The sequence below is a fragment of the Panulirus ornatus genome, chromosome 10 (assembly GCF_036320965.1).
Source record: "Panulirus ornatus isolate Po-2019 chromosome 10, ASM3632096v1, whole genome shotgun sequence".
Lineage (NCBI taxonomy): Eukaryota > Metazoa > Arthropoda > Malacostraca > Decapoda > Palinuridae > Panulirus > Panulirus ornatus.
This window is the reverse complement of record NC_092233.1, coordinates 59,310,977-59,330,239: the sequence shown is the minus strand read 5'-3', so window position 1 is coordinate 59,330,239 and position 19,263 is coordinate 59,310,977. Positions and strand designations below refer to the sequence as shown.

At 37.2% G+C, this 19,263-nt stretch overlaps 1 protein-coding gene across 1 annotated transcript; it reads left to right on the top strand.

Annotated features, from left to right (window-relative positions):
- Positions 1-486: 486 nt before the first annotated feature.
- Tap42 (immunoglobulin binding protein Tap42) lies at positions 487-10,344 on the top strand. The gene is made up of 6 exons (XM_071666010.1): positions 487-642; positions 2,336-2,692; positions 4,573-4,745; positions 5,577-5,693; positions 5,885-5,998; positions 7,601-10,344. Exons 1-6 carry the CDS (start codon positions 535-537, stop codon positions 7,809-7,811), a joined length of 1,080 nt encoding a protein of 359 aa, XP_071522111.1. The 5' UTR covers positions 487-534; the 3' UTR covers positions 7,812-10,344.
- The last annotated feature ends 8,919 nt before the right edge of the window (positions 10,345-19,263 follow it).

Below are 19,263 nucleotides of genomic sequence, written 5' to 3'. Positions count from 1 at the left end.
TATACTATCATAGAAATGAGAAACATCTGTTTTAGAAAAATTTCTCTTACATGATAATCACAATAGCACCTGATGGGGTAGTTTTATATGTATATATGTGTGTATATTTACATGTATATATGAGTATATGTTATGTATATGTATATGTATGTATATATATATTTTTTTTTTCAAAAGGGGAGCAGAGAAGGGGGCCAAGTGAGGATATTCCCTCAAAGGCTCAGTCCTCTGTTCTTAGCGCTACCTCGCTAATGCAGGAAATGGCAAATAGTATAAAAAAGAATGTATATATGAGTGTATATGAGTGGAAGGGTCTTTGTTCGTCTGTTTCCTGGCGCTCACTGGCTGACACGGGAAATGGCGATTTCTTCGTCTGTTTCCTGGCGCTCCCTCGCTGACACGGGAAATGGCGACAGAGTATGATAATAAGAAAAAAATATATGAATATTTTGTGAATAAATCAGTGTGAAACAGGTTTGAGATGATGATGAGAGAAATATATAATAGCTCCGTAGTGCTTCATTGTTTACAACCATGGCGGAGGAAGAGTATCCCAGCATCTCGGTACTCTTTGACAGATACCTTAAACTTTATGAAAATGTCGAAAAATCCGATTTACCTTCACAATCAGACAAACTACAGGTTTGTAACTTTTACAGAAGGACGTTTTGTATATATATACGATAAAAGATTAACCTACACTGGAGACAATAAGAGGAAATTCAACTCGTAATTTCTCTCAGGTAAAACTTTGTGTGTCATCATTACAGGAGAAATTACAGAGGGTGATTTTTTTTTCGCGATGATTAGTTTTGGGTCAAATTCCATTATAGGAGGGCAACTCATGATTCAGAGAAATAGACAAGATTTATGTCAGTGGATGTAGAGGTCTGCATCAGTAGGACGAAACCTCGAAATATACCAGAATAAGACAAAGTATTCCAACCACATTGCCAAAGTTGTGTTGAAATGAGCTGGTAGAAAAGATATATATATATATATATATATATATATATATATAGTAAAGATTCTTAGTCATTGGAAATTAAGGATCACCTGAAGATTCGTCCATCAAAAGATTTTTCATTTTAGACTGAATTAGGTTTGTTTAATTCAAGTTATAAAACTAACCCATCAAATTACACAAGAAAGGCAGTAGGGGGAAGGAATGTATCTTTTCATGATCCAAAAATAATATTTTGCCTTATTTTTGCCGGGTTGGTCTTCCTAAACACTGAAATTAATTGTAATTATGATTGTTAAGGGAAAATGTAATTTCCTCATTGATAGAATGTTATGTACAGGTAAGAGTAAAATAATCATGTAATACGTGATATAAAGCCTTAACTTACCCAGGAAAAATTTACCTTTGGTTGTAGAGTTTTGCCGAGATAGTGGTGAACACTTTACATGACATGACTCCCCGTACCGTGTTGTCACCTCTTACATTCAGTGTTTTGATGAACTATCTTTTTTTTATATTAACAAAACTTCACCATGTTCCACATGTCTCCATTGCCTATGAAGATATGTATGTACTTTCATCAAGAAGTTTGTTATATGTATATATCAGTTTGATACCATTATTTATCTCAGCCCATCCTTATTATCACTGATTATTTTCATGATGATGAGACATGGATAACTGATTATTTGTATGACTCGCTGAATGATGATAACCTAATGATTAATTGCTTCATCAGTATTTACTCAACTTAGAGCCAGTGCAGTATATCATATGGATTCAGTTAGTAGACGATAATGATTCTCCAGAATTAGTTACAGTTGGGAAAACAAGGGAAAAAGATAGAAATACATAGCCCACAGTTTGTAGTGTAGCTTGTATAGCTACTTAATGCAGGTTCAAATATTATTTGCTTATAAGTAAGTAAATACTCTTATGTACTGTATATTCAAAGTTTGCTGAAATTATTTCTTGGAAATTGATGTTTCGTGTTTCTGGTAATCCTGAATGTATTTAACTATGGATTTAGTAAGTTTACTGAATTTAGAAGTACTATAACAAATGGATTTTTGACACTCTCTCTGCCATGTGATTGTAAAACAGTGATAAAAGGCACAAGGATGATCATGTAGGCAACTTCTGGAAATTTGCTTTAAATTTTTACTAGATGAAAGTACAATATTGTTTTTTATCCAGAATATTTTATCTCACCCCCAGACATAACTCTGATAGTTACCATTTTACACTTTTAACCAGTTAGAATACATTTTCTTTCTCTTTCGTATGTTCCTCTATATTCTCGGAATTGTTCTTTTATTTTGTAAAGGATTATAAAATCTAATCATGGTGTAAATTTTTTTTTCCATACAGGAGCAGATTAAAGAGGGAATTGAAGGATTAGTAAAGACAACAGTGCTGGTATCAGAACTTGGTGTTTTCAGTAGTAATGAAACTCTTGAGGAAATTCCCACATCTGCAATCAAGTTTCTCTTGCTCCCAGTCCTTCTTGGATCACTCTCTCTGAAGCGAACAGATGTTGAGCGACTGCATGTTCTTCAACTGGCAAATGTTTATTTTAGGGACTTTGTAAAGCGTTGCAAACAGTATGAGTTCATAGATACTGAATTGCCTAGTACTGAGGATGATGAAGATTCTTCAGATGAGGCAGAAGCAGAAAAGAAATCTTTACCCAAAGCATCAACAAAACAAGGAATGCCATCCCCAGAGGTATGGAGCAGCCAGATACTAGTGTTAGCTTAAGGCTGAATATTTTTATTTAGGTTAACCAAACCCAGCGATAAATATTCATTAAAAGTATTTCTGGATATAAATGTGCATTAAAAACCTGTAATACTAACACATAGCCATCATATTGTACATGATTTTTAATCCTTTTTTTTTATCTATATCTAAAAGAATACTTACCAGGTATATGTATTATATATATTTGCATTTTTTGTAAGTAAAATTGTTTGGAAGAAAGGAATCATCCTCTTCTTTTTTTCTGAGCCTGACACTACCAGGCATACTACAGACTCTCAGTCAGTGTTTGCCAGGCTGCAAATGGATAACATATCTAGTTAAAAAGTTTTCCATATGTTACGGTGAAGTGTAATAGTTTTCCCACTGTTAACCCTTACACTGCTCTGGACTTCATATGAGGAATGAATGAGGGCTGCTCTAGATCTCTTGTAAGGAATAAACAAGGGCTGCTCTGTACCTGATGTAAGGATTTGATATTCCCTGCCCTAGTTTAAATTCCCAGCTGATTTTTTATTTCACGACTTAAACATAGATGTCACTAGCATTTATATGTTATTGCAGGGTTGAAGATAGATGTTATGAAACTGAAAACTGTAAAAAAAATTAGATACCAATTACATAAGGGATGCACCTTAAGATATTGTGGAAATTAACTTTGCTAAAGTGGTGATCTGAGCCTCACATGCCACAGATCTTTGCATTATAGAACCTCTTCAAAGTTTGAGCATGTTCTTTAAAATGAATGATAGACATGCTTTTTTTTTTTCAGCAGGGTGGCATGCAATATATAGAGAAAATTGGAGCGATGTTTTTTTAGGATGACATGCTCCCAGTAGGCTGAACCAGGGAATGTGTGAGTTAGAAGAAACTGGAACAGTCTCCAGGGCTTGGTTGTAGTTGTTATGCATTTCATATGACACCTAGAGAGTGATTATGAACAAATGAGGCCATTCTTCATCTGTTCGTTATGCAACCTCATTTTCAGAGGAAGCTGTCAACAAATATTAAATTCTTTTGCTACACAAGCATCTTGTGATATTTTCATGATTACCTATCAGGAAAAATAGTCTTTTACGATGTATAAATTTTAACAAAGAATGTGATGGTAGTTGTATTGGAAAGGACTTACCCTCATTGTATTCTTCATGTAAGGGATGTTTGATTATCATATAGACAAAACTAACATTAGGAGAATGAAGCTATTGAACCTTTGTCATCATACTTTTACTGTCTTGCTTATAACCATTTCAAACTAATGGAGACAGAAGACTGTTCAATGATATTTCTCATATTTAGTTGTACTTTTAGATAGAATGTTTACTATTTTATCAGTGCTGCAGTGTCAGCCTACTGTCAGGCTCAGAAACTGAGTAAAGATTTAATTTTGAACAAAGATTGGTTGTACTGAAGATATGGTTGCCATCTTGCATGTCCCCGAGTTTATTACACTTGAATAAGTTAAACCTGAGATTTTCTAAGGCACAAAGGATATAAAATTAGTGGACACTGTGTAGTAGGCATTGTTGGCATTGCACCAGTCAGCTTAAATTTTGTATCATATGTTAATTTGTATTTGTTAACAATGGTTTGACCATTCTTTTTTGCTGTCTAAATGCAGCCTGGGTAAGAGTGTAAAACAACTTACTCATTGTACACATTCTTTTAAAGCTTATAGAATTTTACTCATTTTTAATGAAGTTATTTCCCCTTACTAAAGTACAAATCTTTGTTAAAGCTGGTTTCATCATACTTTTCTTTATTGTCAAAGATTTAATAGCCATATGAATGTTCTAGAAGCAGCTACATTGTTTTCCTTCGGTGATATGAAATTATCTTTGTGGTAGGAGCTGCAAGCAATGGCCAGACAACGGGAAGAGAAAATACGAAGATTTAAAAAGAAGAAAGATCTTGGAAATCAGCTTATGGATTTAAAGAAAGCTCTTGATAAGCCTAGTCATGATGAAGATATTCTAAGAAACTATTATATAACGTTGGTTAGAAAATTTGCTTATGAAAGGTGAGTTGTCTTTAGTGTGGCGAGTAGGGCATCTAAAGTCCTGAGGAGCTTTTGTAAGATTTATGATAGCACATTACAGTATGGATAAAGGTTGACAGGGGAAAGCAGAAGTCAAAAAACATGAATAGATTTAGTGAAGATTTTTTGCATCAGTTATTTATGTTAGGTAAATGACTGCTGAGTGAGGTTGCTCAGAAGAAAATTTCAAGATGACTTAAGAAATGAACAAAATTCATACTGATATTGTTATTCATCATGTAAATGGAATGCACATAAAGTATGAACAAATATAGAATTTCTGGTTTCCTTTGATTCTTGAAATATCTACATGTTTACCTTTACATTTGTTCTTATGAACACGTGTGGTATCAAGTACATGCAGCTTCTTAATTTTGGAAAAAGTATAATTTTGATAGCATTTATTGCTTTAACTCATTTACATTATATTTCAAGCATTTTCTTCTCCAGTATTATACGGAGTTGTACACCTGATAGTCATGGGGATGTAGTTAGATTGATGGATGGATAAATGACATTTACTCATCATTGTTTTGTAGTGAAACTACATGATGAGAATGGTGTAAGACCTTCATTATTGCCATGTCTGTTAGATTGATGTTGAAGAAGTATGTGATGGGTAAGAAATATAGTTTTGGAGGTACTTTTCCTGAATCATAGGTAATCCAAGTGTTTTTTATGGAAATGCTGTACAAAATGAATTTGTTTAAAGGAAATTTCCTATTTGCTGAACATGTTTGTAGGAAGCTTATTGGAGAAGAAAGGTCACTTATACTCGAAGGAAACTTCAGTTCTTTGTTCTTTTGTTTGTAGTGTTGATGAACTGGAAAGTGTGGCAATGGAACGAAAGATGCTGTCCAAGATGAAAGACCTGAAGATGAAAGGGGTACTGTCAAGCCCAGAACAAGTTTCCGAGTTAAGGCCACTTAAGTAAGCATCAAAACACTTTGTCCTTATTGTATATTTCTTGTAAATACTTGAATACTTGGATTTTTGTTTTTATAAGTCATAGAATATTGTAGGAACTGTAAATGGTATTCACATGATATTTTTGGATATTATATCACATAATTTTTAAGTTGAAGATACTTAATTACCAATAAAATGCATAATTTATACAGGCCAATCCTCATCACCAAAGATGCATTACAGAAGAATGTATTTGGACTGGGATATCCAAGTCTTCCAACCATGACAGTAGAGGAGTTTTATGACAAAAGAGTTAAAGAAGGCTGGTAAGTGACTTGGATTGATGTTCTGCTCTGGTGTATTAAATTATTTCTTTCTTATTTGTTTGTATTTTCCTGCATAACAAGGTAGTGTCAGAGAAGACAAAGAATGGCCTCTATTGCTTACATTCACCAGTCATGTAGTCTCATTATTTACCTTTTACAGGTAGAACAAACTAAATTAAGCGACAGTTTCTTATAAATTTCAGAAACTTTTGGGATGAACTTCTTGTATCTTAAAAGTATGAAATGAAATGGAAGCTTAATTTTTAGTGTCCATATTTTCCTTAGAAAGTTATCATATTCTACTTAAGAAATTGTTGAGATTATCAGACCTCATTACAGTAGAGTTTGAGCTATCATATTCATAGGATATTTGATGTAGTTTTAAATAGAAAGTTATCTCCTGTATATATGAGAAAAGAACATGTGGAATTTCTCCAATATGATAGTAGTTTTAGTTTGGTTGCAAATGATCAGTTTACTTGTGCTCTTTATTTTCGAGTTAATGTACATCAGAAGTTCATCAGGTGACTGAAAGGATGTTCTCTTAATAGATTTATTTTAAGGTATGATTGAACAAGGAAAAGAAAATGACATATTCTTGCATGTCATGAAAGTAATATTCATGAGCATATGAAAGTGCCTGTGTGGACATTTGTGAAAGACAAAAGATGTTTGGACTAGATGGAGAATGATAAGGAACCACAGGACATTTATTGATTTTGTTTGTAAAATAGAGATGAAATTTGAGAGAATGATAAGGAACCACAGGACATTTAATGATTTTGTTTGTAAAATAGAGATGAAATGTGAGAGACAATGCAAATTATTAACTCTAGGTTTTCACTGGTAAGAATTAAATAAAAAGTCAAGTTAGATATGCAAGACAGCTTCACATGAGAAATCAAAAGGCAAGAGGTAGATAGCTTACTTAGTGTAGAGGACCTTCTGTACTCTTCATTCATATCAGCTTTACTTTTTAGGAAGCATTCCTTAGTAACCCATGTATACCAAGAAACCTAGATAATGCATCTTAACCAATAATAATTTATGGGTACATTATTATTATTTTGAGCTAAGTAGACAGAGCCAAGTGCATGTGACAGAGTCTCTGCATGGATAGCCTTATCCAGCCTCAAGATGGTGTAGCATCTTGTCAGACATTTGCTCAAAAACAAGTTTCTTTGGATCAAAACTTGTTTGTTGTTGGAAAATGTGGTATTGTTGGATGAAGTTGAAAATCAGGTAGTTGACTGTGGATGTGGAATTGGTAGAGACGGTCAATAAGTAGATGTCAGAGTGCTGAGATGGTTTAGGAACTGGTAAGATTAGTCATGAAAGATTAACCAAAATAGTTTATTGAGGATTGTAAAATGGATGTTGAGTGGAAATATATAGAAAGATGTCACATATGCAAAGTGAGCATATATTAAGCATAAGGAAAGGGAGCTTGTAATGGAAGAGAAGCTAGAAGGAAGTTTATAATCCCCATGTTAGATTTTAAGTGAAAGGATTAGTTTCATAATCATTTAATGAATGTTTGTGTAGAATAAAATAACAGCCATTGTAATGCCCTTATTTATCGACTGCAATTCTTTGTTTAAGGTTTCCAGAACCTAGAAGAGATAAGAACTGCCTGCAGGATCGTGCTGCCAGTGATCCTCAAGCCGAGAAAGAGGCTCAAGAATGTGAAGAGGAGGAAAGGGAAAAAGAGGAGGAGCAAGATGATCCACAAAAGTTGGCTCGAGACAGAGAATGGGATGAATGGCGAGACACACATAGAAGAGGATGGGGGAACACATATAACAGAAGCTGAGAACTGCTTCTCACTGTAGATACAGCACTAATGGATTGACATTTGGGTTTTCTAATGTCAAAGAGTGTAGATAATCCTGATTGTTAGATTTAATGTACCAGTCTAAAGTCTAGTATGGTATTATTCAAAGTGAGAATGACCCATGTACGTTTTTCAAATCCAGTTCTTAGACAAAGTATGCATTCAGTCTTACTTGCTGTTATCTCACAAAGTTGTTTCTGTGCACCTTCAACCCATCTTTGGTTTCATATTTATACTTGTACCCTTTGACCAAGTATATGTTCACTCCTATCTTTTATTCATTCATACCCTATCTTTATACTGCCTTTAATGTTTATGTTTTTAAGAAATCCCTGACACTAGACTGCATTTTTCTTGAAATTTTAAAGTACATCAGATCAAACTTCAGTTTCCCCTCTCAAAAATTAAACACTTATGCCCTTAAAACTGTCCTTTCGTGTTGCTCCAGGTTAAACTGCAAGTGAAAAGATACCTTTGGCAAGGCTGTGTCTTTGGGAATACAGTCTCATCAAAGAACTTGTCACTTCTGAGTAGTCTATCTATCCCTGCTCCTAGAAATAGCACAACCTTGGGCAGCAGGAAACTTTAGAAAGGTCGTGGGTAACACCAGGACTCTTTCAAAAAAATTGGTCCTGGGATGCTCATAAATAAGTAAAAATAAAATAAACTGTCCTCCCTTTCTATATCAGTATAATTTTCAAATATCACTGTAGGTACAGGTACCGAACCATTTGTCTGGAAAGCTGTGGACCAGAGGTGACCCTGATTTCAGGATTTTCCGGTTTTCTGGAACACAGCCTAATATATATGTAAAATATAAAATAAACACTCGCTAATGCGGGAAAATGGCGAATAGTATGAAAAAAAAAAAGAAAATAAAATAAACAAAATTGTACTGAAGAGATACAACTTAATAATCTTCTAAAGCAGGGTCTATTTGTTCTACAAAGCCTGCCACATTCAAAACTAGCCATTTTGTACTGGAGATACAACTTAATAATCTTCTAAAGCAGGGTCTATTTGTTCTACAAAGCCTGCCACATTCAAAACTAGCCAGTTTCAAAAATGTGTAGATTTCTAGAACTTTCATTTCTTTTGGAATCCAGATAAATGGTTCGGTACCTGTAGTACTATTCTTTTTTCAAGTAGTGTCAATCCTTTCTCTTTTCATTACAATCTTTAGTGAACAAGAACTTGCATGTCTTTCTTTAGTCTGCAATCTTAAACTCATTCTGCTATTCACTTTTCTTGCATAAAACATGGACATTTTTACCTAAATTTAATCTTTTGATTATTCATATTTCAGTATGACTTCTTTTTTTCTAAGCACATCAGTTTTCCTTTTTTCTTTATTTTTCATCCAGAATCTTTCTGTTAATTCTGTAAAAACCCTCTTGTTTTTTCCTTCACTAGTAAATTCTAAAAGCGTACTGCTTGAGATGCCAGATCCTATGTTTATGCCAAACTGGGATAGTGGAAATAATACTTTCATCATTAGACTTTCACGTTGAAAAATAACTCTCATGTCTTTTTATTCAGGAGAGGCTTTGTGAGATGATTAATTCCCAGGAGACCCTTAATAATATTTAAGGATCGTGTTACAATTCACTTTGGTAGAACAGTTAAGCAGCATATACCTTCTGCAACACTTCCAAAGCAATCCTTAAAGCTTTTATGTAAATGTGGAATCTAAATTCTACTTTCGAACAACTTTAATCACCAGATCACAAGAGGGTAATGTGCATAACCTGCCTGGATGCCTGTTCATTGGCTAACAATAGTGAAAGGGGCTATCCTTATTGTTTCCGTAACATTGAGTTTCCAAGTTTGTGAGACTGAAAATCACCATAAAGTTGCCTAGGTGTTATGATCCCTAGCCATGTAGTTTCCCAATATATGTGATAATACTAATTACACTATTAAAAACCTGCTGATTTGCACTTGGTGACAATGCTAATAGTTATTAAAACATTTATCATGGTAAAATTGATTTTTGAATGTCAACACCTGGTGTTTGGCCAATTTTTGCACATTTAAGATTTTTCTGCTCTTGCACATTAAAAACTCCATTAATCATACAAGATAACTAGAAAACAAATATGGAAATGTTTCAGCAGTATTACTTCTGGTATTAGGTGTCAAGATGCTTTGTCTAAACTTCCTTGTTAATCATTCGTATCAAGTGGACAACTTACTTGCATTAGCAAGTCCAATAATTTTATTACCACCATTTTTCATAATCAGCTTTATCCTAATGGATTAATTTTTCAGTGACTAAAAGGTAGCAAAGATGTTAAGCTTGAAAATTCATAGTCCAAAAACCTGTTAAGTATTCCAGATTTTCAAATATCTTTTATCTTATGATTTTGCTTTTTGAGTCCTAGGTAGTTAAAATAAAGTCCACTGATCAGGATAAAAAGTATTATGTATCACACTATGTTGTATAATGCATTTCCATGAAATGAATAGACTGTTTCCAAGTTCATTTCCAATAAATATATTGTACACTGAATGTTTTTGGAGAGGCCTTTTCATGAGCATCATGTTGCACATCGTATGCTTTGATTTTCTGGTGAGGTAAAACCTTGCTAATTGGGAGCAGGGGGGAAGTGACTACTCGCTGCAGTGTAAACCTGGCTTTTCCCCCTAATAACAGCATTTGTGGAGCTTAACTTTCTCAAATTTCCATTGTTTACACTCAGAATACAGTCAGCAAAGAATGGTGTACTTAACTTAATAAGGCAGTCTTGTCTCCATCTGGCATTTATCCAAGCCTGAATGGGGCAATAACAACCTCTATTCCTTAAAGCTGCACTGGAAAAATAAACATGTTGCTTTACAACATCCATATACTCAAACATCATCATAGCTGAGGCAAATATCCATGTAAAACAATTCTTTTTGCAAATTAATTCCACTTAGCACTTCATTATTAACAAGAAAATAAATATAGATATTACGCTACCTCGCAAACGCAGGAGACAGCGACAAAGTATAAAAAAAAAAAAAAAAAATACTCTTTAGTAATTTGAATGAAAATACCATTTACAGTCATTAATTAACAATAAAATGAGGAAAAACAATTCAAAATAGTAAAAGGCCCGGGTAGGATCTGCCTGGTGGAATCAAAATTTAAGCAAGATGATTGATGACAAGAGTTAGGAAGGACAAGCTGAATCATCCACAAAACAGTGATAAAAACCAAGAAGGTATAATATAGGTCTTAATAAACATGTTAACAAAAATTGAAATAAAACAACTCTGGAGAAGAAGGACGTTCTTATGAAAAGTAATGGCACACTAGACATGTTTGGGAGAGTTTTTGGACAACGAAGTTAGCAAGAGATGGTGAACGTTTTTCAGAGCATCGAGGATGCAAGTATAAGAGATGTGGGTAAGGGCAGTGTAGCATTAAAGGTAAGGAGAGTGTTGAACAGGTATCAGTATGAGGTGGAAAAAGACATGACACAAGACAGAATAGCAGTAAAGTATCTAATAAGTGGAATAGGTTGGGGTTATGATAGAGTTGTAAGTGAAATGGTAAAGAGTAAAAGTGAAGCTTTAGTGAAAAGGATTTGTTGGTGGCACAAAAAACTGATAATGCTGGATCATGAGATTAAGACAGTAATTATTCCAAAGTATAAAGGGAGTAACCATGTATTGGCAGAACTCCAGATGAATGAGCCATCTCAGCATAATTGGCAAGTTTTTTTTTCCCCCATATTTGATGACCATTTCTTGTGTAAGAAAGAACTGCCAGGAACAAAGAAAGGCCACTTCGATTCACATCCATTCTCTAGCTGTCATGTGCTATGTACTGAAACCACATCTCCCTATCCACTACCAGGCCCCACAGCACTTTCCATGGTTTACCCTCGACAGCTCAAAATCTTTTTCACTTCATCCTTCCATCTCCAATTTGTTCTCCCCAATTTCCATATTCCCTTCAGTTCTGATGCATGTATCCTCTTTGTCAACATTTTATTCATTCTCTCCATACGTCCAAAACATTTCAGCACACCCTCTTGCGCTCTCTCAACCACACTCTTCTTATTACTTCTCACCTCTCTTACCCTTTCATTACTCGCTTCATCAAACCACCTCACATCATATATTGTCTTCAAACATTTCAATTTCCAACACATCAACTCTATGCACAGTCCCATCTCTATCCCATACCTTACATCCATATAATTTTGTTGGTGCTACTATAACTTCAAACATACCCATTTTGCCCTCCCAGAAACATTCTTTATTTCTACATATTCTTCAGCGTTCCCAGAATCTTCACTCCCTTCTTCACCATAAGACCTAAGGCTCAGTCCTCTGTTCTTAATGCTGCCTCGCTAATGCGGGAAATGGTGAATATGTATATATATATATGTATATATATATATATATATATTATATATATATATATATATATATATTTTTTTTTTTTTTTATACTTTGTCGCTGTCTCCCGCGTTTGCGAGGTAGCGCAAGGAAACAGACGAAACAAATGGCCCAACCCCCCCCCCCATACACATGTATATACATACGTCCACACACGCAAATATACATACCTACACAGCTTTCCATGGTTTACCCCAGACGCTTCACATGCCTTGATTCAATCCACTGACAGCACGTCAACCCCGGTATACCACATCGCTCCAATTCACTCTATTCCTTGCCCTCCTTTCACCCTCCTGCATGTTCAGGCCCCGATCACACAAAATCTTTTTCACTCCATCTTTCCACCTCCAATTTGGTCTCCCTCTTCTCCTTGCTCCCTCCACCTCCGACACATATATCCTCTTGGTCAATCTTTCCTCACTCATCCTCTCCATGTGCCCAAACCACTTCAAAACACCCTCTTCTGCTCTCTCAACCACGCTCTTTTTATTTCCACACATCTCTCTTACCCTTACGTTACTCACTCGATCAAACCACCTCACACCACACATTGTCCTCAAACATCTCATTTCCAGCACATCCATCCTCCTGCGCACAACTCTATCCATAGCCCACGCCTCGCAACCATACAACATTGTTGGAACCACTATTCCTTCAAACATACCCATTTTTGCTTTCCGAGATAATGTTCTCGACTTCCACACATTCTTCAAGGCCCCCAGAATTTTCGCCCCCTCCCCCACCCTATGATCCACTTCCGCTTCCATGGTTCCATCCGCTGCCAGATCCACTCCCAAATATCTAAAACACTTCACTTCCTCCAGTTTTTCTCCATTCAAACTCACCTCCCAATTGACTTGACCCTCAACCCTACTGTACCTAATAACCTTGCTCTTATTCACATTTACTCTTAACTTTCTTCTTTCACACACTTTACCAAACTCAGTCACCAGCTTCTGCAGTTTCTCACATGAATCAGCCACCAGCGCTGTATCATCAGCGAACAACAACTGATTCACTTCCCAAGCTCTCTCATCCCCAACAGACTTCATACTTGCCCCTCTTTCCAAAACTCTTGCATTTACCTCCCTAACAACCCCATCCATAAACAAATTAAACAACCATGGAGACATCACACACCCCTGCCGCAAACCTACATTCACTGAGAACCAATCACTTTCCTCTCTTCCTACACGTACACATGCCTTACATCCTCGATAAAAACTTTTCACTGCTTCTAACAACTTTCCTCCAACACCATATATTCTTAATACCTTCCACAGAGCATCTCTATCAACTCTCTCATATGCCTTCTCCAGATCCATAAATGCTACATACAAATCCATATGCTTTTCTAAGTATTTCTCACATACATTCTTCAAAGCAAACACCTGATCCACACATCCTCTACCACTTCTGAAACCACACTGCTCTTCCCCAATCTGATGCACTGTACATGCCTTCACCCTCTCAATCAATACCCTCCCATATAATTTACCAGGAATACTCAACAAACTTATACCTCTGTAATTTGAGCATTCACTCTTATCCCCTTTGCCTTTGTACAATGGCACTATGCACGCATTCCGCCAATCCTCAGGCACCTCACCATGAGTCATACATACATTAAATAACCTTACCAACCAGTCAACAATACAGTCACCCCCTTTTTTAATAAATTCCACTGCAATACCATCCAAACCTGCTGCCTTGCCGGCTTTCATCTTCCACAAAGCTTTCACTACCTCTTCTCTGTTTACCAAATCATTTTCCCTAACCCTCTCACTTTGCACACCACCTCTACCAAAACACCCTATATCTGCCACTCTATCATCAAACACATTCAACAAACCTTCAAAATACTCACTCCATCTCCTTCTCACATCACCACTACTTGTTATCACCTCCCCATTTGCGCCCTTCACTGAAGTTCCCATTTGCTCCCTTGTCTTACGCACTTTATTTACCTCCTTCCAGAACATCTTTTTATTCTCCCTAAAATTTAATGATACTCTCTCACCCCAACTCTCATTTGCCCTTTTTTTCACCTCTTGCACCTTTCTCTTGACCTCCTGTCTCTTTCTTTTATACATCTCCCACTCAATTGCATTTTTTCCCTGCAAAAATCGTCCAAATGCCTCTCTCTTCTCTTTCACTAATACTCTTACTTCTTCATCCCACCACTCACTACCCTTTCTAATCAACCCACCTCCCACTCTTCTCATGCCACAAGCATCTTTTGCGCAATCCATCACTGATTCCCTAAATACATCCCATTCCTCCCCCACTCCCCTTGCTTCCATTGTTCTCACCTTTTTCCATTCTGTACTCAGTCTCTCCTGGTACTTCCTCACACAGGTCTCCTTCTCAAGCTCACTTACTCTCACCACCCTCTTCACCCCAACATTCACTCTTCTTTTCTGAAAACCCATACAAATCTTCACCTTAGCCTCCACAAGATAATGATCAGACATCCCTCCAGTTGCACCTCTCAGCACATTAACATCCAAAAGTCTCTCTTTCGCACGCCTGTCAATTAACACGTAATCCAATAACGCTCTCTGGCCATCTCTCCTACTTACATAAGTATACTTATGTATATCTCGCTTTTTAAACCAGGTATTCCCAATCATCAGTCCTTTTTCAGCACATAAATCTACAAGCTCTTCACCATTTCCATTTACAACACTGAACACCCCATGTATACCAATTATTCCCTCAACTGCCACATTACTCACCTTTGCATTCAAATCACCCAACACTATAACCCGGTCTCGTGCATCAAAACCACTAACACACTCATTCAGCTGCTCCCAAAACACTTGCCTCTCTTGATCTTTCTTCTCATGCCCAGGTGCATATGCACCAATAATCACCCACCTCTCTCCATCAACTTTCAGTTTTACCCATATTAATCGAGAATTTACTTTCTTACACTCTATCACATACTCCCACAACTCCTGTTTCAGGAGTATTGCTACTCCTTCCCTTGCTCTTGTCCTCTCACTAACCCCTGACTTTACTCCCCAGACATTCCCAAACCACTCTTCCCCTTTACCCTTGAGCTTCGTTTCACTCAGAGCCAAAACATCCAGGTTCCTTTCCTCAAACATACTACCTATCTCTCCTTTTTTCACATCTTGGTTACATCAACACACATTTAGGCACCCACTCTGAGCCTTCGAGGAGGATGAGCACTCCCCGCGTGACTCCTTCTTCTGTTTCCCATTTTAGAAAGTTAATACAAGGAGGGGAGGATATATATATATATATATATATATATATATATATATATATATATATATCTTTCTTTTCTTTTATACTTTGTCGCTGTCTCCCGCGTTTGCGAGGTAGCGCAAGGAAACAGACGAAAGAAATGGCCCAACCCCCCCCCCATACACATGTATATACATACGTCCACACACGCAAATATACATACCTACACAGCTTTCCATGGTTTACCCCAGACGCTTCACATGTCTTGATTCAATCCACTGACAGCACGTCAACCCCGGTATACCACATTGCTCCAATTCACTCTATTCCTTGCCCTCCTTTCACCCTCCTGCAAGTTCAGGCCCCGATCACACAAAATCTTTTTCACTCCATCTTTCCACCTCCAATTTGGTCTCCCTCTTCTCCTCGTTCCCTCCACCTCCGACACATATATCCTCTTGGTCAACCTTTCCTCACTCATTCTCTCCATGTGCCCAAACCATTTCAAAACACCCTCTTCTGCTCTCTCAACCACGCTCTTTTTATTTCCACACATCTCTCTCACCCTTACGTTACTTACTCGATCAAACCACCTCACACCACACATTGTCCTCAGACATCTCATTTCCAGCACATCCATCCTCCTGCGCACAACTCTATCCATAGCCCACGCCTCGCAACCATACAACATTGTTGGAACCACTATTCCTTCAAACATACCCATTTTTGCTTTCCGAGATAATGTTCTCGACTTCCACACATTCTTCAAGGCTCCCAGAATTTTCGCTCCCTCCCCCACCCTATGGTCCACTTCTGCTTCCATGGTTCCATCCGCTGCCAGATCCACTCCCAGATATCTAAAACACTTCACTTCCTCCAGTTTTTCTCCATTCAAACTCACCTCCCAATTGACTTGACCCTCAACCCTACTGTACCTAATAACCTTGCTCTTATTTACATTTACTCTTAACTTTCTTCTTCCACACACTTTATCAAACTCCGTCACCAGCTTCTGCAGTTTCTCACATGAATCAGCCACCAGCGCTGTATCATCAGCGAACAACAACTGACTCACTTCCCAAGCTCTCTCATCCCCAACAGACTTCATACTTGCCCCTCTTTCCAAAACTCTTGCCTTTACCTCCCTAACAACCCCATCCATAAACAAATTAAACAACCATGGAGACATCACACACCCCTGCCGCAAACCTACATTCACTGAGAACCAATCACTTTCCTCTCTTCCTACACGTACACATGCCTTACATCCTCGATAAAAACTTTTCACTGCTTCTAACAACTTGCCTCCCACACCATATATTCTTAATACCTTCCACAGAGCATCTCTATCAACTCTATCATATGCCTTCTCCAGATCCATAAATGCTACATACAAATCCATTTTTTTTTTAAGTATTTCTCACATACATTCTTCAAAGCAAACACCTGATCCACACATCCTCTACCACTTCTGAAACCACACTGCTCTTCCCCAATCTGATGCTCTGTACATGCCTTCACCCTCTCAATCAATACCCTCCCATACAATTTACCAGGAATACTCAACAAACTTATACCTCTGTAATTTGAGCACTCACTCTTATCCCCTTTTCCTTTGTACAATATATATATATATATATATATATATATATATATATATATATATAAAAATCTTTTGTACCTAAATTAAAAGAGGAATTATAATGGTACATTGCTTCATTGAAATGTGTAGCAAGAGGATGTTGACAACAAGAGCAAGATTACTAATAAAAAGAGCTAATGCACTGTAATATAAGTTTGATGAAAAACTAATTAAAAACTGTTAAGAGTTGGAGTGCTTGGAAGTAATGGTATATTATTGTAGTAGGAAACCAAGTTGAGCGATAAATTATGCAGTGGGGAGTGAAGCCAACAACTAAGGACTACCTGCCTGGGTATCGGAAGGGTTAGTGACAGCTGCAAAGAGAGCCAGCACTTCAGTGGTTGTCAAGTTTCGTTCCTCTGACCCAGGTAGCCATCTTTTCTTTTTGCCTCACCCACGTGTCGACTACTGGCTTTCTGTCAACAGACAATACAATCTCTCCTTGTCATATATAACAACTGGCAACACTTGACCTACACAGCTCATTCTTCGTAATTCTGGATTTTCCTGCAGTGAGCACTATAAGCTAACCCTGCCTTTTGGGAAAGTGGTAGAAGCAATAGATAGTAGTAGTAGTAGGTAGGAACATTAGGCAGGAGCATTAGGTAGAAGTAACAGGTAGGAAAATAAGGCAGGAGCTTTCGGTAAAAGTAGTCAGTAGGAACAACAGGTAGAAGCCTGTGTAAACACTGCACTAGAGTTGCCCTCTGCCAGTGACCTGTTAAGGAGGACACACTAAAGGCTAAAAAGAGGCCCTGGAGTTCACTAGTAATAGAGATTACTGCTGCAGTCACCTCTCTGAGGAAGTTTTACATGGGAACTGGCATCAGATATACAGATAGATAGATAAATAGTGTTAGGTCATGCAATGAAGGTGAATTGGAAGTGCAATAAAAGCCATGATGAATGGGAAGAATTTAAGAGTAGCTTGTGCAGGAAGCTTCTATGAGACAGTGCTTCTTCATACTCTGATATATGGATGTAATACCATAGTTTGCTAGGTTCTGATGAGTGAAAAATAAGCACTCTTAAGCCTCACAGACTATTCTATTAGGAAGTAGTTGTAGGTGCATTACACAGAAGTAGGTTAGAACATTAGGTATAAGTAGTCATTAGGAACATTAGGGAAGAGCCTCTGAAAACACTGCCCTAGAGTTGCTCTCTACCAAGGGCCTGTTAAGGGTGAGGCACTTGGGACTAAGAAGTGTGTAAGAAGTTCCTGGACAGAATAGGTATCACAGATACATACAGATATTAAAGGTATACCTTCACTATTTCATATGTCCTGGTTCACAACACAAACAGCACAACTCTCTCTCTCTCTCTCTCTCTCTCTCTCTCTCTCTCCCCCCACACACCACATCAAACCAATTGGTATTATCTCTTGCACACTTCTCACCCTCCTGAAAGTTCAATCCCCATCACCCCAAAGTTTCCTTAACTCCATCCTTCTGTCTCCTTAGTCTCTCCCTCCCTTTTCTTATCTCTTCTTCTATCACATAGATCCTCTTGATCAGTCTCTTCACCAGTCCTTTCCACATGTTGAAACCATTTTAACACATCTGGGTCAGCTCTATCAATCATTATGCACTCACTACCACACCTGTATAACAGCCATTCCTTACACAATTAACCTGCCTTTCAATCCTTATCAAACATGTCCATCCTCCTCTCTTTTGCATCCAAGGCCCAAGACTCAAAACCATACACACTGTTGGGATTACTGTATTTGAGGCGATAAAATGATTCTGAAGTTGAGGCATCACATCCCTGGTGAGAGATCATGAGGTGGGCAAGCCTAAAACATAGTTCACTGATGACATCAAATACATGTAAAAATAAAAGATGTAGAAACAACTGGACTGAAAAAGCTTGTATGACAAAAAGATACCGAAAAAGACATCGTAATTACCCCGGATGAGTTAAGGAGGAGGGCGAGCCTCATGACCCACATTCACTATATGACACATCAATATTTATGTTAACTAATTACACATTTACATTTCCTAATGACTCCCAGAGCAGTAGTGTCTGTAGCATGCACCTATACACAGTCAAAATAATGGCAAGTTGCTCAAAATACATCTGTGTTTAAGGGTTAATGTTATTTGTCACTTTCAGGAAATAGTGGTCTAGTTTGTAATAAGAAAAACATGGAGAGATTTCTACATGATA